Here is a 23,746-nt window from a genome sequence, read left to right as displayed (position 1 = left end):
TACTCGACGAGAGGTGGGACATCACGTGGACATAATACACGTAAGACAGGTGGACCTGCCTAATTAGTACTAGGTCAAGGGGCTCCCCTTGACTTACTAGGTAGACACCTAGGTAGGTACTTATATACGCTGCTTCATTCTGCACTGTAATCAGTTCTGCCTCATACAAGAGACGAGTCTAATTGACGGTTCCCGTATGTAGGATTCACGAACGGTTAATGGTGTTTACAAAAGATATCCGCTTTAGGAATTGGCACGTGACTAGCCCCTGAGTTTTACCGAGAACAAGATATCAAGTTGTTATTTACCTTACCTTACCTAAAGTACCTTGAGTAGCTAAACTTTTGTGTATCCTCAGAGACTGGCAGAATGTTCAGACCTAATTTCAAGATCAAAACCCTCAGATCGTCTTCTATGTGAAAAAGATGATAGTTTCTTATCTGGATTTGATTATTCATGAAGGCAAACCGGAAATTCCAATTCAAAAGAACTCCATCCCAACTTTCTATATAAATTCTCTTCACTACTGCTTTTAAAGCGCGTCTCATGTTTTGATGTACATAAGCCAAGGCGTTTCCCTTTGTCCTTTCTTCTCAATGGAACTTTTCAAAGTTGAGCTCCACCTCCTTTCCGGCAAAATATCAAGGATAACAATCTTGCTGTGGATATTCAAGATATCCTCAGTATTCCTCAATACTGAAAGCCTATTGAGATGCTAAAAGCCAGGATTCAGACTTCGAAGAAATGCAAATGCGAGGGCCTTCTCATTCCTCATACGTAAACCCCAAAAGCGATGAAGAAGATCAAGATCAGCAAACTGGGGGTCTGGGGCTAGAGACTCATCATTGAATTTTTACACACCTGTCCAAGTAGCCCGGCTTTCAGACTTAAACTGCTGTGGCTGTGATAAAAGATGGGTCTAGCAGTGTCATGCATCTTTCTGTCTACTAACGGGATCCGGAAGCGGTTCAAAGTGCGGAGGATACTTGAAATGTCTATCATTTTTTCCTTCCTTTATGCACGTTTATCATGCCTTGACTGCTCCTCAGCCCAAAAGCCTGATGTAGAAAAGGTCTAATAGCTTCTCCACAGACACATGCATAAATCTAAACACGTAGGCGCAAGAACTCTCTTATGCTCACCTCCCCCGTTCCATAACACTGTTAACACAACTGTACGTACTTCGTACAGACTACATCCTGGCTCCTAGAATCAAGGTCTAGTCTGCCCCGCTTGAGTGCGTCGTCTTTATCTCATTCGCTTCTAGTCCATATTCTACAGATAGGTGCGCAAAACGGAAAGCTCTATCTAGTCTTTGAACTTAGGACCAAAAAGCTGCGGCATAGTCGCAAAGTATCATCGGAGGACACTACCTGATGACTCTCGCTTTCGGCATCTGAAGATAATGCCCCGTCACTCTCAGAGCTTCCATCAGAGTTCATTAAAGACTGCTGCTCGCTGACAACCTATGTAGATACGGCTGTGATCAGCTCCTGTATGGATAGCAGCCGCTGTAAAGCGAATACAAGAGGTATCAGTGCTAATATTAATGGACTCTGGGCCTGGCAAGGATCCTCTTATCAGTGATGTGTCAAAATACCATCAAGCAATACAAGGGACAATTACAGTGGCTCAGAAGCTTGGAAGCCTTCTAAAGGACAACTTACACAAGTCCTGTCTTGCAGGGACCAGCTACATTCTAGTCAGCACCACGTCAAACAAATGTTAAAGTCTTCAAGATGTTTCTCAGCAATGCCATGGAGCCAAAATATCGAGGATACACTTGATTGTCCCCATTCTATAAAGATGGGGCTTTTCAGGAGCCATTCGTCCGATCTTGGTAACAAGTTCTGCGACATGCACCGGAAGACTTCTCTCCTCTCCTTTTCTGAGAATTGTGAGAATAGATGAGAAGCTCACACTTGAGACTATCATTCATAATAGTGATTCAATCTTCCATCTGCATGATAGGAGACTCAAGCTTATGCAAGTTGCCATTCAGCTGCTCATAACGCTCGGCAATATCCTTTCCCATCTGTGCTTGAACTCCTACAACATCAGCTGTATATGGTCAGATATGAGCAGCTGTATACTCACGTTCTCTACCTGCTATTTTTGTCCGGTTTCCGAGATCTTTTGAACTATTCGTCACACTGTTTGTATAGCGTATCCTTCACGCCCTTGCTGAATCGCTCTGTAGCAGATAGTCAGCGTTGTGTAATGTCTGCCCTGGAATTCCTTGATGAGCGTTCGCTGCGACAAAGCTACACGAATTGAGACGTACTAAGAGCATTCCAACTGAGAGTACGGTTTGGCATTAGAAAGGTAAAGCGGAACCGCTGCATATAACTAGACGCCGACAGTTGAAGTGGGGCACTGCAATCCTCTTGCAAGTAAAGTATCTCAATGACACTGTATCGAGTAAGGAGCTTCGAAATTCTCCAATGCCCTCCGTAATTCTGCTGGATAGAAAGGTATTGTTGAATAGTCTAAGTGTAACATGTCAGCCACGAGACGTCTTGTAGCCCGAAGGCAAATGAGGAAAAACCTTCATACCTCGCCCAGTATGTGGCCGCTATCGCCCGGATCGGGGAATTATTTCTGGTCTTGAACGGATAGAGTCACGAAGGCAGCTGCCCAAAAGAATCTTGCAGAGTTTTGTTATCATCATTGGATTTGGAGGCTCCCGCCCGGTAAATCAGTTATTTGATAAGTTTCACGGCTTGTCGAGTGTCGGGATTGAGGTGGCCTAAGAATCTGGCGAGAAGAGACATAGAATAGAAGGCATGTTTCAGCCGAAAGGCCATTCGTTCACGAAAGGGAATAAAGCACTGTTGAATTGCGCTGCAGCATGAGGCACAGTAACCGATTGAACACCACTCGACTGAAGGGCTGATTGACGGGCTGGGCTGCTGCCTGCATTTGATTTGATGGTTGCTGCGTGCAGCGCACACTGGACTTCAAACTTAAAAGATTTCGCTTTCCGGGATTGAGTTTCACCAACTCAAGGCCAAAGTGATGCGGGGATCTGGATATGCGTAAATAGACCTTTGAAAAAGATTGTATCCAGGCACCTTACCTAAGATAACCTCCCCAGTGTCCCCACACTAAAGAGAAAGACACTGGAGGATATCGCAACACGAATCTCAAGGAGCGATGTATGAGGCCCGAATAACCAAGGTACCGAGCGATTAAGGATCCCGATCTTGTGGAGGCGGCTTTATTTAGTAAATAAAACCGATCAATTGGGGTCAAGCGCAGAGGGATATAGACACCGATGGGGATATCAGAATAACAATCACATCTTTGATGGTCTAACGGTCATGATTTCCGCTTGTCATCCAACTGGCAAAGCGCGGGAGATCGGGGTTCGACTCCCCGTCAGAGAGTCGTCTCTTGAGTTCACGACCCTGAGTTCTTGCTCAGATCCGCTCATCTTTTTTGCGTTGCGTTTCGTTTTTTTTTGGATATTTTTGGTGTGTTTTGCGGCATGTGACTACCTACGACTTAGCGAGTTCTTACACCCGTACTTTTGGACGTTTGGACCTTAGGAAGAAGCCAAGCACATCTGAGACTAAACAAATAAAGCAGATTTCACGAATAGATATTGGATCTCCTTGTCTTTTTGATTTTCCAAATTTATCGATAAATTTACTACTTTCCTTAAGATGATGAGGCTGTGGGGAGGAAGAACCTAAGATAATGATAGTGTGGAAGGAATATTTTGGGAGTTGAACATTTTGGTAATACACAAGTGCCGCTATTGTTTAGATAACTAGCTCAAGCAATTGCTTAGCATTAAGTCCTACTTCGAGGGCAGCTGAGCAGAGCAGCAGAGATGTTTGCGAAGAAAAACAGAATCTGAATGGAACGGGTTAAAGCATTGCCATAAGTCTTCCTGTCACATAATCGACTCGTTTATCAATGAATAGATTTCACCGTAGATGGACACATATAACCCGGATCATTTGGGCTCAATGGGATGCGATTCTCAGAACACTAGAGCTGAGAGGTTGACGATCAAGGACCATGCGGTGGAGATAGGAATGGGTCCACATTCAATTACTGTTTTATTAGGACGGTGTTCAAGAAAATGATATGGTGTAAATCATGGTCACGCTTTTCGAAAGAAACAGTTGTCAAGAACAGAAATTCAGAATGTTGTGCGTATTGAAAGGGTGACGAGCTTGGTAGCTGGACAACGCCTGGCAACTTGCAAGGAAGACTAACCTCGAATAAGGCTAAGCGCGGCTACGGCTAGCGGGAGCGACCCAACACGCATGATGAGCTCGCCGCGTAAAGCTCACTACCTAAACATGGGGATTCAAGATCAACGACTCCATCTTCAATCCCTTGTCACCACCCTCATCAACACCACGACGGTCTCCATCTCCAACTCGCCGTCGTGCCTCTACCCTCCGAAGCTAAACTAATCGCCCCCCTTCACAGCCACCACCATGTCCGACGGCCAGGTCCTCAAGCCTGACAAGGACTTCTCTAAGGAAGTTGACAAACAGCTTCCTGAAGCAGAGTCGCTGGCTCTGGTATAGTACCATGGCCCTGTCGCCTTTGGGACGCAAGCTGATATCTATTCTCTCGCAGACGAATGTGCAAGGAGCTATTGAGAAGCTCACTGTATTAGAGAAACAGACCAGACAGGTCAGTTTAGCCTCTCCAGCTTTCGCACACAACTAACGTCTCTCTTAGGCTTCAGATCTAGCATCAACGTCTCGAATCCTCATCGCAATAGTCACAATCTGCAAGGATTCGGGCGATTGGAGCCTGCTAAATGAGCAGGTCCTGCTGCTTTCCAAGAAGCATGGCCAACTCAAACAAGCTGTCACGAAGATGGTGCAGGTAGTGATGGGTTTCCTGGATTCGACGCCAAACCTGGAAACAAAGTTATCTGTCATTGAAACACTGCGAACCGTCACCGAAGGCAAAATATTTGTCGAAGTTGAGCGAGCGCGTGTAACGAAGATCCTCTCGGACATCAAGAAGGGGCAAGGCGACCTGAAGGGGGCTATGGATATCTTGTGTGAACTTCAGGTTGAAACCTTTGGATCTATGGAGAGGCGAGAAAAGACAGAATTTATTCTGGCACAAGTCGCGTTATGCATAGAGAATGAAGACTGGACACAAGCTGGCATTCTGAGCAGGAAGATCAGCACGAAGTATCTTTCGCGAAAGCCAAAGAAGTCACCAGAGGAGATTGAGAAGGAAAAGGCGGCACGTGAGAAGAGGAGGGAGAAGGGTGAGGAGGTGCCAGAGCCAGTGGAGGATGATGTCACGGATTTGAAGCTGCAATACTACGAGCAGCAAATCACGTTGGCGAAGCATGATGACAAGTATCTGGACGCGTGCAAGCATTATAGGCAAGTCCTGGATACCGAGTTAGTTGAGGAAGATCCTGCCAAGCTCCAACCAGTAAGTTCCTCTCAATTCGATCATCGGCATAGTCTGATCTCTCCAGTGTCTGCAAAGAATCATCTACTATGTCATCCTCGCTCCGTACGACAACGAACAATCCGATCTCCTCCACCGAATCCACAGAGATGCACGCATTTCACAGATTCCCCTCGATGCTCAACTACTTAAGCTCTTTACAGTGCACGAACTCATGCGATGGCCTGAAGTAGCCAAGCTCTTCGGCCCTCATCTCTGCAGCACCGATGTTTTCGACGCTGCTCCCGGCCAATCTGCAGATCCCAAGGCATACAAGCGATGGGAAGATCTTCGCAAGCGTGTCATTGAGCACAACGTCCGCGTCGTGGCCAAATACTACACTCGCATCCAGATGCCGCGTCTAACCCAACTGCTCGACTTGACAGAGGACGAGACTGAAAAATACATCAGCGAACTGGTAACTGCCAAGACAGTATATGCGAAGATCGACCGCCCAGCGCGGATTGTGAACTTTGCCAAGCCGAGAGATGCGGATGATGTGTTGAACGAGTGGAGCGGGAATATGAAGAGTTTGCTTGGGTTGCTAGAGCGGATTGATCACTTGATCACTAAGGAGGAAATGATGGCCAGAATCCAACCAACCAAGCCAGCAAAGGCGCCGAAGGCGAAGACTGAGGCTGGGAAGGCGCAGTAGAGGGCGGGAAATTGCCTGATAATACATAGTATTTCTAATATTCTATGTTGCGGCGCTCTGTATACTAGTCTACTTTCTAGATTTTCTCATGCAAATCCCAAAAAAATGGTGCCTGAGATCTACAACTCATGTCTCTCTCTCATGTATGTTCGTGACGCGGAACGGCATGCTACACAGGATTCCACTCATCATAAAGGCATATCCACATCTTCCAGCTTCTCTTCCTGCTTCACCTCAAGACACTGCCTAATAAAGCCGACGAGCACCGCACCCCACTCCTTGCTCACGGGCACGAAATGGCCGCCGGGGTGGTACACCGTCTTCCCCGTACCCTCCTCACACGCCGCAACCAACTCCAAGCTACGGCTCTCTTCAACCACAGTATCCAAGCTCCCAATGAAATGCAGAACGGGGCACGAGATCTTCGGTTCGTAGAAGGCCGTATACCACGGGCTCCCCGCGTAGAAGCCACTATACGCCGCCGCGAACTTGAGCCCCTGGGGATGCAGCTCCCGCAGGCCCTCCCAGCTGCGCGGATACGCCAACGCGTCCGGGTGCGCCTCGCGGTACTTGTCGAAGGCCTCTTTCCGCCCGGGCTGTAGCAGACTGGCCACCATAGCCGCGGCCGCGGCACCTTGCGAGAAGCCGATCACGCCGTCGATGCCACCGGCCTCCTTGATCGCTTCGGCGATGCGGTCAAGGCCCTCCTCGAGGTTGGCGTAGCCTCCCGTTGCGTCGTCCTTCTTCCACCAGCCCCAGGCGTCGGGGGCGGGCGAGGAGTCATCGGTTGGGGCGTCGGGAGAGAAGCCGGGGATGTCGGCGGGGAGCAGGCGGATGGGCGCGGTGGGATAGAAGAGCTGGGGACCGCCGGGATAGATCTTGGAGAGGGCGGAGGGCTTGTGTGGTGGTGGGGGCGCGGGCGGGAAGGCTTTCGCAAGGAGCTTCTCGAGGGAGCGGGTTTTGGCGTGGAAGAGAGGCCCGGATTGTGTGTATCCTGTCTGGTGTGTCAGCGAGACTGGACTGGACTAGGGGGATGGAAAAGCTGAAGAACTTGGGGTGGAAAGAAAGGGTAATCCTACCATGCAGCATCAGAATCTTCAGCTTCCGCGGGCCAGAGGCAGAAGCAGCCTCTCGCGAGGCGTCGGAGGGAGGCGTCTGCACGCCGTTCGTCGTTGCGTCCATGAAGCGCGGACCCTGGTTCTCGGTCGAGTAAAACCTGCTACGCACAACCTGATGATTCTCAAGGCGGGACGGACGACAGACACGGATCTGGGAGAGCTGAGAAAGCAATCGTGAGGCTCGGGATCGATTGGACATTGTTGCGGTCGAGAGGACGGTTGGACGGAAGGGGATTTTCATTGGCTCGCCTGCTTGTCAGCCTTGCGCCCGTCGTGCCAATAGTGGGCGGCGACAGCCTTGCTCTTCTTTCAACGGCAGCGGAGGACTCCATTCTTCGATTTATATATCTTCGACACGATGCGGGATGCCAACATTGCAAAGGGAGGCGTCATGAGGGAGGGAAATCCGTTGGATCAGAGCGCAACTTTGAGCACGGCGCAGGGTGGAACGAGGCGCGAGATCTGTTGATATAAGAGAAAGGAACAGGTCGTACGGATGGGACAATGCGAATCGCATACCCAGCAGATCATCATGGATAGGAACTGGCTGAAGCGATCCCCGTGAGCTGTAAGTTCTTCTCTCAATCGTCTATCCAGGGACTAGGCGTCTTCATATCTCCCTCTTCTACCACAGACGAAGCGCCACGCGTAAGAGCGAACCATGGCCATGCAACGTCCCTACAACCCATCTTCCCTACCCAGCGGTCTCTTGAAATCTGTCCACCATGCCCCGTCTACAGATATGGCGTACGCACCGGCTTCCGCAAACTCCAAGCCCAATCGTCCTCCCCTAACATTCCCCCTCTTCCCCCTTCTCCCGCCCGAACTGCGTATCCGCATCTGGTCCCTCGCCGCACCGCACAAGCGCGTGCTGGAGATCCGCTCCTGGGGCGCCGGCCACTACGGCCCCATCAAGTTCACCACGCACCCGCACTACCTGCCGGTCATTTTCCGGGTCTGCAAAGAGTCGCGGATGGAGGCGTTACGGCTGTACAAACGCATCGAGATCGGCGTCAGTGCTGCGGTGCGGGTCCCGGGCCGCAGATACGTGCCGTGGAATGAGCATCCCGCGAATCCGAATGCGGCTCGCAGCAGGTGGAGGGGATGGACCGCTCCGCTCCCCTCTGCGGCGCCGCATGAGCCGACGAGCGTGTATGTATCGTGGGAGAATGATATCGTGTACTTGGGGCCGGAGTTCAAAGCGCAGCATCTGCGGTTGTTCCTTGCGACGAAGGGGGAGGGGAAGGAGTTGGAAGGGCTGCGATATCTGGCCTTCGATCGGAAGCTATGGATAGGCGACGCGGATGGGCGGTGGGATGGCCTCTGGAACAGTTTGTGGAGTTTGAGAGAGAGGGAGCATTTGAGGGAGGTCATCGTGGTGCCGGATGATGAAGAGAGGTGTCTGGCTGATAGGTGGTATTATGGGAAGCATGAGATCACAATGGAAGAGCCGGAGCCGGAGGGTCATGATGGTCCGCTTGGAGGGCAGAAGCTGGCTACGTTCGTGGATACTTTGGACGAGTGGTTTGAGAGGTTGTGGAAGGGAGAAATAAGTGGAGAGGAAGATCAAGAGGAAGAAGTAGACGGCAAGGGAGATGAGAGAGACAAAGAGATGGGCACAGAGAGACCAAGAAGACCCAAGGTGAGAGTGATGAGCGTGCGGAGGAATGGACAAAAGATGAGGGAGTATACGGATGGGATCTCAGATATCCAGAAGGCGATGGGAGATATGAGGCTTTGGAAAACCTGGACTCCGCCGGTGAGATCTTAACCCCTGGCCAATGACTGACCGGGCTATACGTTGTGAAGCTTTCTGCTGTGGACAGCTATGTACGTGTCTCCTTTGTGTTGGAATATGACTGCTCTCGTGTTTTTTTCTTCAATTGTCCTTCTGTGCCCCCGAGTCAAAGGTCCATTTGTGTTATGATAGAATAACAACGTTGATCACAATTCAGCTCGCTGTCTACTTGACAATCGTATCCTCGAGGCTTCTCTGCAAAAATTGGAAGGTCTACCAGGATATTGGAGTCACTTGTCACCTGGACAACAAAAGCCTTGACTCCAAACCATCATGACCCAGGGATCCTCGAATCCATCATCACTTGAGCTGGGCAGCTAAAGGTTTGACACTGGCTAGAAGCCTCCAAAAATCAATACTCCACCAATAGATCCACCGATCCCAGACGCGTGCTCATGAGCCCTCGCCTTGCAGCGGAACCTCAACACCACATCTCGGCTTAAGAGAATCCCCAACCTCACATCTCGGCGTCTCGAACGCCGCGCCAGCAGAAGATCATTCGAAGACAGCGCCGAAGCCATTCGTAATAGTTCCCGCGTCCGCCTCCACACATCTATTTTCAGCTCTCCTGACAAGTTTATTATGTAATAATGAAGCCGAGCCGCGAGCGTGACCCCAAAGATCTTCATCCCATCCCATGTTTTCCCGCCTTTTTCCTTCTTTTTCCTTTTTTCATCCTTTCTCTTTTTTTCCGGGGAAAATATTTTCAGCCCCATCCTGCATAATGACACCCCCCCGGAAGGCCCACCATTCCCGATCCGGCAAGCGGTTCCTGGACGACGTCGTATCGGCGCTGCGCCGCGCCGCGGGATGTTGCTGGAGCCATCGAGAATTTTCAGCCTTATGGCTATGGCTACGAATAATCGAAACATCATGATCCTTGGGAGCGGAGAGCGTGTGCAGAGCAGAGTTTTCGGCGCGCGCATAGAGGCGGCTATGTCTAGAGGATGAGAGAGATGGGAGGAGGAGTATAAATAGAGGGTGCTGGATCACCCCTATTGCGATTCTATCATCATCAGCTTCAGCTTCAATCAGCAGAACAAAATCCAAATACGAATATCAATACCTCATCTATCTTACACAACATACACACTCAAGTCAATAATAACCACCTCCTTCCCACACCACACACAAACAACAAAAGCGATCATCAATCTCAAGTCATCACTTGCGCTTTCACACCACTCACTCATCAGCAATCTATCTATCTATCTATCCAGCACTGCACTTCTTCTCATTGCGCAGCACCACCAGACAAACAAACAAACACCAACGCAATGGCCTCCTCAACATTCATGACAGTCGAGCAACAACCCCGGCGCGACAGCCGTCCCAAAGCATCCCTCGACAGCGCGCGCCCCGCAGCACACAAGGGCGGGGCTCTGAAGCGCGCCGCCCACAAGATCGCTTCCGCGGCTAAACACCATCATCAACAGGTCAACGCGGCGTTCGATGCTGTGTATGGTACCAAGTATTATCACTAAGCGGTGCAGGATAGGATTCTGGGAATTTTCAGGGGAGGAATTTAGAAGATGATGTTGGTTTGGAGGGGAGTTTTGAGGGGGGCGTGATATAATTTGATGGATTGGGGTTGTGATGATGATTTATGATTTGATTGGTTCGTTTTGAGGGCTTGGAAGAGGGACAAAGGTTTGGGAAGGAAAAGTTTGGAAAGGAAAAGTTTGGAAAGGAAAAGTTTTGAAAAGGAAAAGTTTTGAAAAGGAAAAGTTGGAGAAATTCAAAGAGAAGGAAAAGTTACATAATATTAATACACCTCAATCTACAGAGGCATAATTATAATCTTAGTATTCAAATCTTGACTGCCGTCCTCTTGGTTCAGGGGAAATGCGACGGCTGATATGTGACTTGACCCTGACAACAACACCGTCGAAGATTTCTTCATCACCCTTCTTGACTTCAATTGTAAACGGTAATCAATGAAGCTTAATACCATCCGGCCTCCTCGTCCTCATCCTCATCCTCCTCGTCCTCATGCTCCTCGGCAGCAACGCCGTGCCCATAATAGCCTCCATGATCCTTCTGCATATGATCATAGATCATCTCCTGGTCAAACTTCCCTCCACAAAGAAAACACCAATGCGTCTCACATTCTCGGACTGTACACGCAATATGATTACACCCACCAATCTTCTCCGTCATGGTCCCACACCCCGGACACTCCTTCATCTTCTCCCTCATCTTGTCCCCAGACTTCTCCGCGCACGGCTCACACATCCAATCTCTCAGTTCTGCGGGAGCACCAGCCGCGCAGACTCGCGCCATGTACTGCTTAGCACACCCGCAACCACCGCACCAGGCATAGATCCAGCTCCCTCGTTCCTCAACCGCCTCCCTCAGGTGTCCTAGTGCGTGGATGCCCATCCCGTACTTAGCCAGCGTCTTAGCCGTTGGCGCCCTGCGGCAGAATGGACACGCCAGCGCTGCGGTATTGATGATGCGCCCCGGGCCATTCAGGCCATACCATCCCTCCAAACACCCTCTGCAGATCTTTTGCAGACAACCGGTCCGGCCACACGCGAGCATGAGGTCGGATTTACGGTAGGAGGTGAAGCAGAGTGTGCAGATTCCTCCTTGAGCGCGGCGGCCGGAAACCCAGGATTCTAGCTCAAGGATGAGGGAGGGGACGTTATGAAGAGGTTTGCCTTTGAGGGTTAGGTTCTGCAAGGCGGCGGGGGGGAAGAGTTCGATCTTCTGGTGAAAGAAGGCGGGACCGCAGGTCGTAATTGTATGGAAGAGGGAACGGTTATTGAAGAGTTCGAGTAGTTTCTCGTCGTCGCGGAGGAGCCACGAGGTCGTGTTTTCCTGAGACAACTGTGTGGCTGTGGTCTCCTCTTCGATGATTGATTTATGCCCAGACGTGCACATGTGGCAAGTGTAGTCTCGAATGTCATTTGGGCGGTAGGTGACAGGCCATATGATTCTATTAAGGCATTCGCGACATTCCACTACCGGCGCTTCTTGGGAAACTCGACAGTAATGGCACTTCGGTCTGACTCTCAGCTCCTCGGGGCGGTAAACGACATACTGGGCTCGACACGACCACACGTTGCACTCCACCCACGTTGCAAGAGTGCTCTCGCTGTCCTCCTTAGTGACATTTTTGGTGGTCGCTACTTCACGCTCTTCTTCTGTAGCCCACTCGCTCCATAGACAAATCCCACATCGACCATCGGCGCCCATTATGGTGACGGAACGTGGGTATTCACAGGACTTGCATATCGCAGTTGGTCCCAAGGCCACTTTAGTCTTCACAGGGGTCCATCCGACCCGAGCAGTCAGCGTGGTGTCCAAGTTAAGCTGAAGCATTTTGTACGAGACCAAGAGTTTGAAGACCGAGCGATCAGAGGTGTTCAGTAAGGTTGCATACTTGACATCATGTTGCCTAGATGCATCCTGGTCCTCGAGTCTCTTTCGATATGCTTCATCAGCATCCATGAGAAGTGAGAGACAGCTAACATTCCAAGTCTCTGAAATCTTAGGGTCATTCCATCGCTCACGCCATAGCAGCATCTCCTGCTCAGCGGCTTGCAAAAGAGGCTGAACCCCAAGACGAATGCTGAGAGCTGCAAGCAGCGCTGCGGGTCTGCCTGAAAGCATGGTCCCCGGTACCACAATGTGCAGCAGTATCCTCCAGAATCGACGCTTGTGTTCAGGGCGAGCGAGCGATATAGGGATTCTCGGAATCTCTGTTTCCGGGGCGGCAGCAATATGGGCTGGTACCTCATCAGCGGAATTGATGTATGTGAGCCGTGTCAAGACGCGACCAAGGCGGCGGAGTATCTTGTAATCGCAGGAACGACCGATTTCAAGGAGTTCATCCCGTCGAAACAAGGTAATGGCTTTGTCTTCAGTCTGTTCAGTGTCGCCATCCTCTGTCGTATGAGTAAAGGACAATGTTGGATCAAGGCAAACACATGGGAACCGCTGATCTAATGGTACTGAGTTGATCGTTGCGAGAACCTCGGCAGTGTAGTCATAAGATTCCTCCAGCCAGACCTTCATACGTGCCTTTTCATTGGCATCAGCAATGCGGTCGATCTGTGAGCCAAAGGCTGTAGTGAGCTCATCTCGTGCCTCATTATCTCGATCATTGCAAACCACCCGCCACAAAGAACCGAACACTGGATTGAGAGAGATCGCAGAAACATCGCCGTAGATGATCTTCCTGAGCTGTTCCACAGCAATAATCCTGTATCGGGGGTCTTCGGCATACCTCTTAGCAAAATCCTGAACTGGGGTCGTTTTCTTGGGCAGATGCTTCTTGAGTGTATCTAGGGAAAGCCAGATCTTGGTGATATTGGAATCCCCGTCTATTTTGTAACGGGAAGAAGGAATGAAAGGGTTGTAAGAGGAAGAAGGGATCAAAAAGAAGGGCTTTGCAGCCTTATCCTTCTCATCGACCAGCTTCTCGATGTTCTCCACTGAGGTGTATCTTATCAGGTGTGCTGGCAACTCCAGGGTCGTTGAAACACCTGTCTTTTCTACACCCATCCATGCCAATAAAGCCTCTACAGTCACCTTGGAGATGGTCGCTGGCTTGGAATCATGGAGTTGAAGGCATGCTCCACCAGTCATGGTGGAGAGGTAATTATAGTATCCGATGGAATCAAGTCCCATGTGCGGCCCCAGAACGCTGAATGCTTGACATTCTTTATCTCCATGGTTCCCGGTCAGCATCAAAGTCGCCGAGACCCAATCCCGGAAGTTTGGACCATATCCTCCATACGAAGAGGCATCTTTGAGTGCTGCGAGCTCGTGAGCGAGGTTGGAATAGCGATCCGTCAGTGACCCATTGGCATACGTATGAGGTGCAGCATCAGTATACAGCAAGATGATAGTCTTTGCCTCCTTTCTCATGAGCTCATAGGCCCTCGCCAATCCCGTCTTGGTGGCTTCTGGTCCATCGCCACCACTCATGGGATACAACTTCTCGACTTTCAGGATCAAATCAACTGCTGGCTCGTCGGATACCGATGATGGAGAGAACCACCCGGACCAATCCAAGAGCTCCGTGTCGCAGTAGTCTCTATATGCGAGCAGGCCTACTCGGGAGAAGCAGTCCGTCAGAGTCGAAATTGAGATGATTTGCGGCAAGGAGGTTCGTAGGGCAGCAAGATAAGAGTACATCGAGGATGTCGCATCGACCAGAATTAGAAGATCGTAGATCTCCGTGGACTCCATCGTAAGTCACGAGGGCTTGATTGGGGTGGATAGGAGATGCCCAGTCAAAGCCTCAAAGGTATGTTGTCCACAATCAATCGGCGTGACCTTTTGACCTTTTCGATATTCATAAAGGTAATTTTCCCGCAATCTTGGTCTGGTTTCCATATTTCAGATGTAGGATATTGGAGCTTTTATAGGAATGGAGCGGGCCTTGATCAGGCCATATTAGAATATGAATCCTTTCGGTCTGACGCGAGTTGGAAGTAGGCTTCGGCCATGACTCACCACGTGCCGTGCCAGGACGGGGGATGATGTTACAGGGGTCTCTTTTGAAAGCCACGAGAACTGGAACAAAAATCAGAAAGATAAAGGGGGGAAGAAAAAGAATCCATGAGGGTTCCCAAGAGTATCTTTCTCTGAGTGAAAAAGAAAGGAAGTCGAGAGAAGCTCAGGAGTCAGCGAGGTCGATAAACGAGTGGTAGCCTTGGTGCCTAAGGCAGTTACGTACCCCAGTTCTTCACCGGCTGACTCTTAATGTTATGTAGAACCATAGATTTGGAAAGCGCCAGTGGAGGAGAGAAAATAACAATAATAGCGGGAACAAAATAGAAATAAAATTAAAACATAAAACATAACAAAACTTAGAAAGACATAAAACCAAAACACTGAAATATCAATAGACATACACCATCTGGTTATCAAACCCGAATTCTAACTTGAACCTATTCTGCTTCAGATCAGAAAGATGAGCAGGGCTGCTTTATAGGCAATATCGGGGACGATTCAGACCCCGCAGGCTCAAATTCAGCTATGAAGGGGTTCATCAAACCAGCGTTCCTCCTCTATATCATACCATCTATAACTACCGCCGTTCTATTGAGTTAGAAAGTGGCCCCTATACAAAGGTAGATCCCATACTTACGTGCTGTACCTCCGTAGCACCTAACACATTCCATATCCTCACTCATCCTTCTTCCCACTTCCCTCCTCATACTCTCTCAAAGCCTGTTCAATCTTACGATACGGCCAGGTAAGAGCCGGATACAAGCTATTTGGATTCAGATATTAGCAGCGAGCAACAAAAGCAATAACAGCTGGGAAACTCACAATGGGCGCTGATCAAAACGGTTGTCGTCTGGTGAGTATTCTGTTGATGATCTTAGAATCAGCGTTTTTCTTCTTGCTGGAGTAGGAAAATGGATTTTGGGGCTTATGGACTAAAAGATTTGCTGCGAGGAAATCTCAAGGGGAGAATATAACGTACGCTCTGCGTGATAAGCCGGGGTCACAGTCGTCATCTTATGGCGGTTGATACCATAAAACTATTGAGAGTTAGCATAGGATCATAGGGCATCATGGACATTCTTATCAAAAATGCCAAAGAGTTCCATGTGGATTACTACATACGTGGAAGAAAGTCTTGACTTTCTCAAATATTTCGCGAGGAGTCATCTTATCTTGCCACTCATGAACCAGTTTCCTATAAAGATTTGTTAACAATATAAGGCTGTGTGAAACGTGGATTCACGTACTCCCAGCAACCATACGGGCCAAGCTTAGAAACCTTCCGGAGACGACCAAAAACGCTCAATTCTTTTCGCAGCGTTAGTCAGAGCTCTAATTATTATCCCGAATCATGTGAAACTTACGGTCATAACTCAATCCCATTTCTTCTTCGTCTGACTGAACGTAGGTCTATCCTAGTCAGTAAGGTCTTCGTTTGGGTGTGTTCTTAGACATACCGCTGAGAATGGGACAAGTTCCGCTGTGGGAACAGCGTGGATAAACTCGTCCAAAATGGGCATATCGAAGTTATCTCTCGCATATGCGATAAATCTCTTAAGCTAGTGTTCTTTGGGTCAGCGCTCCTTCGTCTAGAAATTAAGGAAAGCGAAGGCGGGAGGGATTATTTCGGAGACAACGCATGTCTCAACTCTGGGATGAGCCTGCCGATGAAAGATTCATCGGAGAATACGTACATCAGTCTTGCTAATCCCTCCAATAGGGTTGAGGTCTATTTTGCAGTTAGCTTCAGAACACATGGAAGACTTATCACCGGAATTCCAAGGACTAGTCAAGCACCCTTGGGACTAATCCCAGGAATCAAGAGCCTGAGTTTCAGCGAAAAGAAAACCTGAGCTACAGGCAAGTTCGTGTGAAATTTAGCGGCAGATCCCGAATATAGTCCCTGAGGATTGTGCACCATTGGTATGCTTTAGAGAGTATACTTCTTGGCGTTCGGCACCGTTCCCCTTTTTTAAAGGACGTCCACGACCTTGGTTTCATTGCTTAGAAGCATATTCTAAATTGGGGACGCCTTCTGAAGCGCAGGGCTTCTTGTGGCTAAATTTTTCAATGCTTCTATTCACCACTGCGTGTCTTCCAAAGGTGCTGAATCCGGGTGCGCAATTAGATAAGGGAAAATTTGATGACTTACCGGCACTGGAGCAATCGTATTTCGTGTAGTAGCCTCTCAATTGCTAATATCATTAGCCTCATACCCAAATTAAACAAAATTCAATAGCACATACCTCATCGACATTGGCGCTTCCGATCACAAGCAACGACCCACCTCCCCTACGACCTCTGACAGTTGGAAGCAGCTGGGCGAAAAGGTATGAGAAGACCATACTTTGTCATGTCAGCTAGCGGCCATGTCTCAATAGAAAACCAAGACTCACCGGAGACGACTCTGAATATTTTGCAGACTGAGATTCTCGGCCACTGTTCCTCCTTGAGATGTGAAGCGGGGTACGAAATTAGTTACGGAGGTAAACACGGCAAGCATTGCTGATACAACGGTATCTATGTTGAGGTTGGTGTGGTATGAATTTATCACTACAAAAGAGCGGGTCAGTAGGGTGTTTCCTGGGTACTGACGCTACTTTTAAAATTTGAAAACCTTACCTGAACTCAAATCCTTGGCTCTCTTGCGGGTTTCCTTGGAACTGTTCTTCTCCGTGCCCATGTAGCCTAAATTCCATGTCAATGGGGTTCTGACACCCTTGAGTATGGAGTTGAGGGATCTCTTACATGTATGGAATATCTTTCCGCACAGCTCTTGAGGTGTAGCTGGAAGCCATTCATCCTCGGCACAGATCATTCGTACGTCGGCAATGACCTGTTCATTACCAGCCTTCACGGCTTCTACTACCAATCTACACATCGAGTAGATTATCACTGCCGAGCTTGCAGAGTCGATCCCACCACTAGAACGACGGTAAGCAGGTGATTTGAACACGAGAACGGAAGCGGGGGATATACGAAAGTGGTAGAAAGAATCCAGATTGTCGGCTACGACGGACTATAGAAATCGGAAAGTCAGTTACGGCCTAGCTAGTAGGGTTCTGGAATCGATTCCCGAGATATAACTCAAGAGTATCAACAACCTAATTACTTACCATAATCCCAGAGCCAACAAGCCGGACCACGGGCAATCTCTTCCTCAGGCGTATGGAAAAAGGGCTCTATCGGCTTTGACGGGCTGACTTTTGAGGTCAGAACTGACCCCGAAACAGAGAGCGCGAAGTCTACGTCAATACGACGATATTTCATGGCTCCAGTTGCTGTTGCCTGGTAGCCCCGACTTGGTTCACAGCGGAATGACCTAACCTCTTCAATATCACAGGTTGCAGTGACAACTTCGACGTCATTAAAGCTAAACTGTGAGCCCTGAGCCATCAAAGATCCGTTTTGAAAAATCATTGCACTGCCGTCATAATATAATCTGTCTCCATCACAGCCTTGCTGATTCGCGTACAAATAGATACCACCGGCTTTTCTCGTGGCTTCGGAAATCAAGTCGAAGCGGGTTTTCAGCTTTCGAAGTTCGTGATGAGAACCACTAGAGTTTGTGAACACTTCGACCCCATCGAGAGACATTTGGGAATGGGGCGCAGCGGGAGTGAAAAGTTCTTCACATGTCTCGCAGCCAACAACAGTGTCCCGGCAGGCAATGACTGCATCGCCGATGACTGTCTTCGTGTTGTTCACAATTTCTTGGATCATTCGAGGCAGATAATACTCTTCAGTATGACCTGGTCGTCCCCAAGGCGTAAAACTATGAAGGTTTCGGAGTCAGCAATCTAAAGATCAAGGAAGCCAGAGCAATAAAGCAGAAGTCACGAGTACGGGCTGTACTCCTAAATTGCTCCAAGAGTAAAAGACGTGTCTCGGAACTCACTATCTCATCTCACGATAATTGCCGCTTTCGGCCAAGTATAATTTTGGTCGAATGAGGAGAATTTGCCCATTAAAGCAAATCACACGGCAATTATAACGGATGTTTCGATGCTGTAATATTTTTTCAGCATATCGAATTGACTGTATGCATTTGATTGTTAGGACTTACCATGACGGGCATGCCGATATCAAGAAGGATGTCTCGGCATGTGGGATCTTTGAGAATACGAGCGAGCATTTCCCAAGAGTGCAAGAAAGTGTCAGATTCGCTAGATGATATCCACAGTCAGTGATGTTTGACCAAGAAACAATGTGACCTCAGAGCCAGATTTGTGAGGTATGAGGAATATCTTGCTCTTGAGACACTGTCCAAAGAGAAAAATATATCTCACAACTCGCGAATTCATGCAGAATAGGCTATCAATGCTTTGAGAATATACATACAGGAAATGATCGTAGCAGCCGTATCCTGTGATCTCGAGCTCGGGTCCCACTCGAAGAGTGGCTATATACAAGTCAGCTCCGGGTGTTGTATCCTGATAACAGGCATGTTTATGTTACCTCCTTTGGCTTTTGCGATTTTGATCGATGAGATGATACGCTCGACATTTCGCTCCCAATCAAGAGCCCACTGATTGAGGTTGCACGTCGCAAGGGTCATGTAGTTCGGCATCGTGGGCTTTGTTGAGAGATCGACCCAGAAATAATGCTGTACTGGAACACGACGAGGGTTCGTTTGCGGGGTTGGCGGGGCACAGAAAACTCACGAAGTTGAATGCGGGAGGTAAATGGAGAAACGGTGAAGATTATTTATCTTCCACTGTTAGTCTATGATTTATTCCGGATATTGGAGAAGAATTCCAATGCTGACTGATGGTTATAAAATGCCAGTAGTCAGATCGCGAACGAAATTTATGAAGTATATCCGAGGAGTCAAGCTTTCGCTAGTCAGGATTCGGACAGATTGCAAGACGGTATCGTAATCCAAAACTTGATAGTCGATGGTGGAAGCGAACAACGGATTGGTTCTAAATACAAGAATCGACCTTAAGCTAAGGAGGAAAGAAAGAGAGAGGAGAAAGTTTCTAACAGATTAATAGATACGTAGATAAGGTACAGAAGAGGTCCGAGGTCACGTGAGCTACGTGTTACTCAGCGCGGGCGCGCGCCTGTGCCGGCCGAGCCGCACTTTGAGCCTCAATTCCGGAGTAACGTTAATCCGGTTTTATATAAATAACCCTGGCGCTATTCAGGATCTAGACTCTTTATAAACTCTCACAATTTACACTGTCAGACATGTACAGCATTTGACAGTCTCTCAAAGTTCTTGAATAGGGATTCTTTGGCTTACATAGAAGCAGCAAAAGGTAGTGTGGAAACAGCATTTAATCTATAATTGGTTAACGTTAGCTAAGGTAGCTTTCAACCACCCTGCCCTGCCCATTCCCCCCTACAATCTGGCCTTCACAAAAACCCACAAACTCTCTGACGATGCACACCTCCTCCCCTCCCCATCCATAATCCAGCCCTCTAACCAGATCTTCCTGCCCTCCCGCCGCGTACACCTAGCGCCCACCACATACGTGCCGGGCGTGGGCACCCTCCTCTCAAAACGCACCTCCATGCGCGCCGTCACGGCACTCGCGCTCAGCGGCTCGCCCGCATCTGTCGTATTCACCGTCAGCAGCAAACCCTTGACGTCGTCCATCAGCGTCGCGATGATGCCGCCGTGCAGCGCGTCCGGACCGCCATTCAGCCCCGTCGAGAGCGTGACCAGCGTCAGTAGCTCGGAGACAAAGGTCTCGGGCGGTGTGGGCCGTCGGTATAAAGATTGGATATGCGGGATGGTGTGCGCGGAGTTGAGCGTGTGCGCGAAGAGCGAGTCTTCGTTGCGCGGCTTGGGATGCCGGGAGAAAGTGCTAGTTAGGACATATTCTGGCGACGAGAGCAGCTCTGCGCACCATGGAATGGCCCGGAAGTGGACGAGATCGTCCGGTGGTTGTGAGGCCGGCATTGTATGTTGTGCTGTGTTGACATCTGGGGAAGAGCCCGAGGTAATGGCGCAGAACTGACTCCACGTGATGATGTATTCCCCACACTGCCACGTGAATGCCCGGTACGGGTTGGCCTAACCATGCCTGAGGACATGACGCTACTATTGACGCTAAACCAGTTGCTACGAATTCGAGGTTTGCGAAGTGCAACAAAACGGTTAAGTCCCCCTTCAACCTGCAGTATCTCACGCCACAACCTTCCAATTGGAAATTTAAACAGCACGTTCTACTGTTCAGATTTGGGACCACGATATCTCTACATTTTATTGAAATCTGAGGGGTTAAGGTTCGATGGATTTGACGCTAAAATTCGAGATCGTTGCCTTATTTGCCTGAGGCTGGAACGCTAATGGCGGGGTAGGTGCCTGGCTCTTCCGCTCTTCGTGAGGCAGGCATTTTGGTGTTGGGGGCGTCCGCCGCCGGGGGGGGGGGGTTGGAGGAGAAATCATTTGGAGAATAATAGACTGCAGATAGTGGGCTCTCTGATATGTTCGGGTAATCTTCTTATTGTAATATCTTCCCAGATCTAGAATCGTAGTGACTGATGAATTGTATGAGGGAAGTTAGAAATAGGCGGCGGAGGGGTCGAAAAGGGTTATCAGGTGAAACATTGAGGGACAGATTCTCCGCCCTTTCTTCATCCTCAGGAGACATTTATGAACCAAGTGATAAAAACCATCATATAAAAGGTGTGATTTATTTAAATTAACATTTACTGTTGCTCTATAGTATATAAAAATAAAAAGTCTCGGTCTATATGCTCTATAATATTATACCGTAGAACTCAACTTCTAAACTTCTCTTCGCCTCTGTGCTTGAAACTCCGCTTCTGCCTCAACATCCCCTTCTAGTTTAATCTCATGCCCATCACCTTCCCTCACCCAAAAGCTGGCAATGCAATTAAGAACAGCCCAGGCACTCAGCCCCCACCACACAGCACCCACAACCCCATGTCTTAGGCCAACACCATAAAGCGCACCCCCCAAACTAGGGCCCACTGTGCGACCTGCACTAGAGAGACTCTGTCCGATCCCATGCATGGTACCTAAGACAGATGGGTGTGGCGAGGCATTATTGACGAGGATCGTGGTAGCGGGCAAAGCAAACGTTCGACCTGTGACCTGGACAAATAAAACGAAGCAGAGGGCCAGCCATACTAAGATCCCATCTTTCTCTGCCGGAGGTGGTGTTTTTGAAGGTACAATCGCCAGATATGGAACGAGAACATACGCGATGGGGAAGCATAATAGAAATATACGCCACGATCTGACAACGCCAAGTTTGTTATTCACGATGGGGTAGATTACGAGCTGCATCACGATCCCTAGGATTCCAAGAACAGACATGGCCAGCCCAACGTCTCGCGGCGGCATACCGAGACCACCAGTGAATATGAAGGGGAGACGGCGTTGGTAGTTTGGTGGATTTGGATGTGCGGGATTCGCCACTGGGGTTGATAGGAAAACGAACCAAAGGCTGTTGAATGCGCCGAGATGAGTAGCAAGGATGGTGTGTGCAACCAGTGTGCATATCACGTTATGAGTGGAGATCCGGCGGAATGGCAACTTCTGTCGCCATCGGGGAATTGACTTTCTCCTCATTGGTTCGCTGACTGGGGTAATAGGAGACATCTCAACATCTGACTCAAGTGAGGATCCAGCGCGTTCGTCGCTGGCGATGGAAGTGTATGCGTGAGAGGAGTCGGACTTGCACCTGAAGACGATCTCCATGAGCTTGCGACCACATTTTATTCCCAGGTCCTCGTTATGGCGTATAGATTCGAGGGTCTATCGGCTATTAGAGAATTTTATCTGGGGAATTCCTCAAAAATACCTACCTCAGCTAGTCCAAAGAATGTTCCTATCGCAGCACTAAGCAGGAAGAACGCATTCAGAAGATTGGGTGGTGCATATGGATACTCCTTTAGAAACTTGACATTTCCAAAGATGTTCGGATAAGATCCAGCAGGGTCGGCTAGGAGTCCTCCCAAGATGGGCCCGATGATTACACCGACGTTGTAGCACATCGGAAATAACAGAAACGCTCTTGATTGAAACCTAGTTTCAATCAGTTAGCACCGTTTGCTGTCGGTATCTAATAGTGGAACGGACTTCTTCTCTTGCACGATCTCTGATACCATAGTCTTCATCACCCCGACATTCCCGTTCAGAGCACCACCCATCGTTCGAAATATCATGGCCTGCCAAAAGGTTTTTGAAAATCCAAAGCCAATGCACGAGAGCACTAGACATCTGTCAGCTCGTTCCATACAATGGCCTCTGTAACTGTCTTAGGTTCACACTCACTCGTCCCAAGAAGTCCAACAAGCAACACGAACTTTCTCCCTCCTTTCTCCGAATCCGATATTCGTCCCCACATCATTGCTGTCAGGAATTGTGCACCAGTAAAACTGCTCGCCAACAGCCCCGCCTGTGTTGCAATTACGGAATCGGGAAGACTTTCGTCGAAGGACCTGAGTTGGTAAAACATGTACGTCTATGAAGTTCAACCATCAGCAAATTAATATAAGGGTCCCCGGGGCATCCTGAAGTGAGAGGTGGGGGGACATACCTGCAGCGAGGTCTGCACCACTGGCTCTGACAGCCGGGCCAGAGTAAGGATGATCAACTGTCTTTTATGTGGCAAGGACATCCAAGTCACCGATGCCTCTTTCTCCTTCTTCTCCTCCTCCAAGACCGAGCTGTCTATCCGTCGGACCCCACCTTCTGCCGCCACATCGTGCTCGTCGATGGCTGCGAGCCGGAGACCATTGCTGGGTGCTGATACGCCTCGAGATAGCGGCGTGTGAGGCCGTCCGAGGGGCTGGTAGTCGTTGCTCACGTTCATCGGCGGTAGAAGCCTCGTAGGTAGAGGTGCGATGGTTCCTCCATCGTCATCGATGTCGCGTGCAAAGGCTGTTATCGATGCCGCAATGCCGCAATCCAAGTTTTCTTTTAGCAAATCAAAGGGCTCGATTATCCATCTATCTTTTACCTGGGTCGCCTAAGGTAAGGTACTGCGGGGTGTGAAAGTGGGTGGGTCATGTGATGAGGGGCTAGTCTAGATGGGGCTTAGCGACATCACTAGGTGGTCTCTGATATTCTCCTCCCGTTTCTTAGCCAAAACATCACTCCGTCTACCTGCCAATCGATAGTGACATACGCAGTTGGTGAAGTGTACTCTATTTGCATTTCATTCGAGTCCGTCTTGTTGCTTTCTCTGTCAGGTTACCCTTTCATGGCTTTTCGAGTCCACCGGGCACGGCGTCCTGGCTCCTGAGTAGTGCTCTGTTTCTGTCGTCCTCGTCCGT

General features: G+C 49.2%; 8 protein-coding genes across 8 annotated transcripts; 2 read left to right on the top strand and 6 right to left on the bottom strand.

Annotated features, from left to right (window-relative positions):
- Positions 1-4,334: 4,334 nt before the first annotated feature.
- M430DRAFT_44470 (hypothetical protein) lies at positions 4,335-6,481 on the top strand. Its single transcript, XM_024867704.1, has 4 exons — positions 4,335-4,544; positions 4,603-4,659; positions 4,708-5,427; positions 5,474-6,481. The coding sequence occupies exons 1-4, from the start codon at positions 4,458-4,460 to the stop codon at positions 6,098-6,100; spliced, it is 1,491 nt and encodes a 496-aa protein (XP_024718570.1). The 5' UTR covers positions 4,335-4,457; the 3' UTR covers positions 6,101-6,481.
- M430DRAFT_107436 (hypothetical protein) lies at positions 6,289-7,282 on the bottom strand (the record flags this gene model as incomplete). Its single annotated transcript, XM_024861155.1, has 2 exons — positions 6,289-7,094; positions 7,180-7,282. The coding sequence occupies 2 exons, from the start codon at positions 7,280-7,282 to the stop codon at positions 6,289-6,291; spliced, it is 909 nt and encodes a 302-aa protein (XP_024718569.1).
- A 620-nt stretch (positions 7,283-7,902) lies between these two features.
- On the top strand, positions 7,903-9,179 carry M430DRAFT_36661 (hypothetical protein). The gene has a single exon (XM_024866972.1). It carries the CDS (start codon positions 7,961-7,963, stop codon positions 8,987-8,989), a length of 1,029 nt encoding a protein of 342 aa, XP_024718568.1. The 5' UTR covers positions 7,903-7,960; the 3' UTR covers positions 8,990-9,179.
- M430DRAFT_172603 (hypothetical protein) lies at positions 9,171-10,118 on the bottom strand. The gene has a single exon (XM_024863634.1). The coding sequence runs from the start codon at positions 9,940-9,942 to the stop codon at positions 9,352-9,354; it is 591 nt and encodes a 196-aa protein (XP_024718567.1). The 5' UTR covers positions 9,943-10,118; the 3' UTR covers positions 9,171-9,351.
- A 682-nt stretch (positions 10,119-10,800) lies between these two features.
- M430DRAFT_36658 (hypothetical protein) lies at positions 10,801-14,349 on the bottom strand. The gene has a single exon (XM_024866971.1). It carries the CDS (start codon positions 14,216-14,218, stop codon positions 10,961-10,963), a length of 3,258 nt encoding a protein of 1,085 aa, XP_024718566.1. The 5' UTR covers positions 14,219-14,349; the 3' UTR covers positions 10,801-10,960.
- Positions 14,350-15,160: 811 nt separating this feature from the next.
- Positions 15,161-19,278, bottom strand: M430DRAFT_144919 (hypothetical protein; the record flags this gene model as incomplete). Its single annotated transcript, XM_024862916.1, has 19 exons — positions 18,944-19,278; positions 18,827-18,887; positions 18,552-18,651; positions 18,384-18,493; positions 17,602-18,260; positions 17,465-17,504; positions 17,234-17,409; positions 17,108-17,173; positions 16,882-17,038; positions 16,732-16,831; positions 16,638-16,680; positions 16,180-16,214; positions 15,943-16,044; positions 15,850-15,895; positions 15,733-15,793; positions 15,608-15,680; positions 15,465-15,522; positions 15,308-15,347; positions 15,161-15,248 (listed from the first exon to the last, which is right to left on the bottom strand). Exons 1-19 carry the CDS (start codon positions 19,053-19,055, stop codon positions 15,161-15,163), a joined length of 2,127 nt encoding a protein of 708 aa, XP_024718565.1. The 5' UTR covers positions 19,056-19,278.
- A 437-nt stretch (positions 19,279-19,715) lies between these two features.
- On the bottom strand, positions 19,716-20,466 carry M430DRAFT_36657 (hypothetical protein). Its single transcript, XM_024866970.1, has one exon. The coding sequence runs from the start codon at positions 20,394-20,396 to the stop codon at positions 19,833-19,835; it is 564 nt and encodes a 187-aa protein (XP_024718564.1). The 5' UTR covers positions 20,397-20,466; the 3' UTR covers positions 19,716-19,832.
- A 661-nt stretch (positions 20,467-21,127) lies between these two features.
- On the bottom strand, positions 21,128-23,189 carry M430DRAFT_36655 (hypothetical protein). The gene is made up of 5 exons (XM_024866969.1): positions 23,008-23,189; positions 22,743-22,932; positions 22,548-22,680; positions 22,274-22,493; positions 21,128-22,223 (listed from the first exon to the last, which is right to left on the bottom strand). The coding sequence occupies exons 1-5, from the start codon at positions 23,086-23,088 to the stop codon at positions 21,228-21,230; spliced, it is 1,620 nt and encodes a 539-aa protein (XP_024718563.1). The 5' UTR covers positions 23,089-23,189; the 3' UTR covers positions 21,128-21,227.
- Positions 23,190-23,746: the final 557 nt, after the last annotated feature.

Source organism: Amorphotheca resinae (genome assembly GCF_003019875.1).
Source record: "Amorphotheca resinae ATCC 22711 unplaced genomic scaffold M430scaffold_10, whole genome shotgun sequence".
NCBI classification, from domain to species: Eukaryota; Fungi; Ascomycota; class Leotiomycetes; order Helotiales; family Amorphothecaceae; genus Amorphotheca; species Amorphotheca resinae.
This window is presented reverse-complemented; position numbering and strand designations above follow the sequence as displayed.

Bases quoted from the DNA above. Each gene is read 5' to 3' on its own strand.
- M430DRAFT_172603 (XM_024863634.1), bottom strand. From the start codon at position 9,942: ATGCGCGCGCCGAAAACTCTGCTCTGCACACGCTCTCCGCTCCCAAGG.
- M430DRAFT_44470 (XM_024867704.1), top strand. From the start codon at position 4,458: ATGTCCGACGGCCAGGTCCTCAAGCCTGACAAGGACTTCTCTAAGGAA. The intron at 4,545-4,602 runs GTATAGTACCAT...ATTCTCTCGCAG, and splicing joins AAGCAGAGTCGCTGGCTCTG to ACGAATGTGCAAGGAGCTAT. The intron at 5,428-5,473 runs GTAAGTTCCTCT...TGATCTCTCCAG, and splicing joins ATCCTGCCAAGCTCCAACCA to TGTCTGCAAAGAATCATCTA.
- M430DRAFT_36655 (XM_024866969.1), bottom strand. From the start codon at position 23,088: ATGTCCTTGCCACATAAAAGACAGTTGATCATCCTTACTCTGGCCCGG. The intron at 22,933-23,007 runs GTATGTCCCCCC...TGAACTTCATAG, and splicing joins TGGTGCAGACCTCGCTGCAG to ACGTACATGTTTTACCAACT. The intron at 22,224-22,273 runs GTAGGTATTTTT...AATAGCCGATAG, and splicing joins CATTCTTTGGACTAGCTGAG to ACCCTCGAATCTATACGCCA.
- M430DRAFT_36658 (XM_024866971.1), bottom strand. From the start codon at position 14,218: ATGGAGTCCACGGAGATCTACGATCTTCTAATTCTGGTCGATGCGACA.
- M430DRAFT_36657 (XM_024866970.1), bottom strand. From the start codon at position 20,396: ATGCCGGCCTCACAACCACCGGACGATCTCGTCCACTTCCGGGCCATT.
- M430DRAFT_36661 (XM_024866972.1), top strand. From the start codon at position 7,961: ATGGCGTACGCACCGGCTTCCGCAAACTCCAAGCCCAATCGTCCTCCC.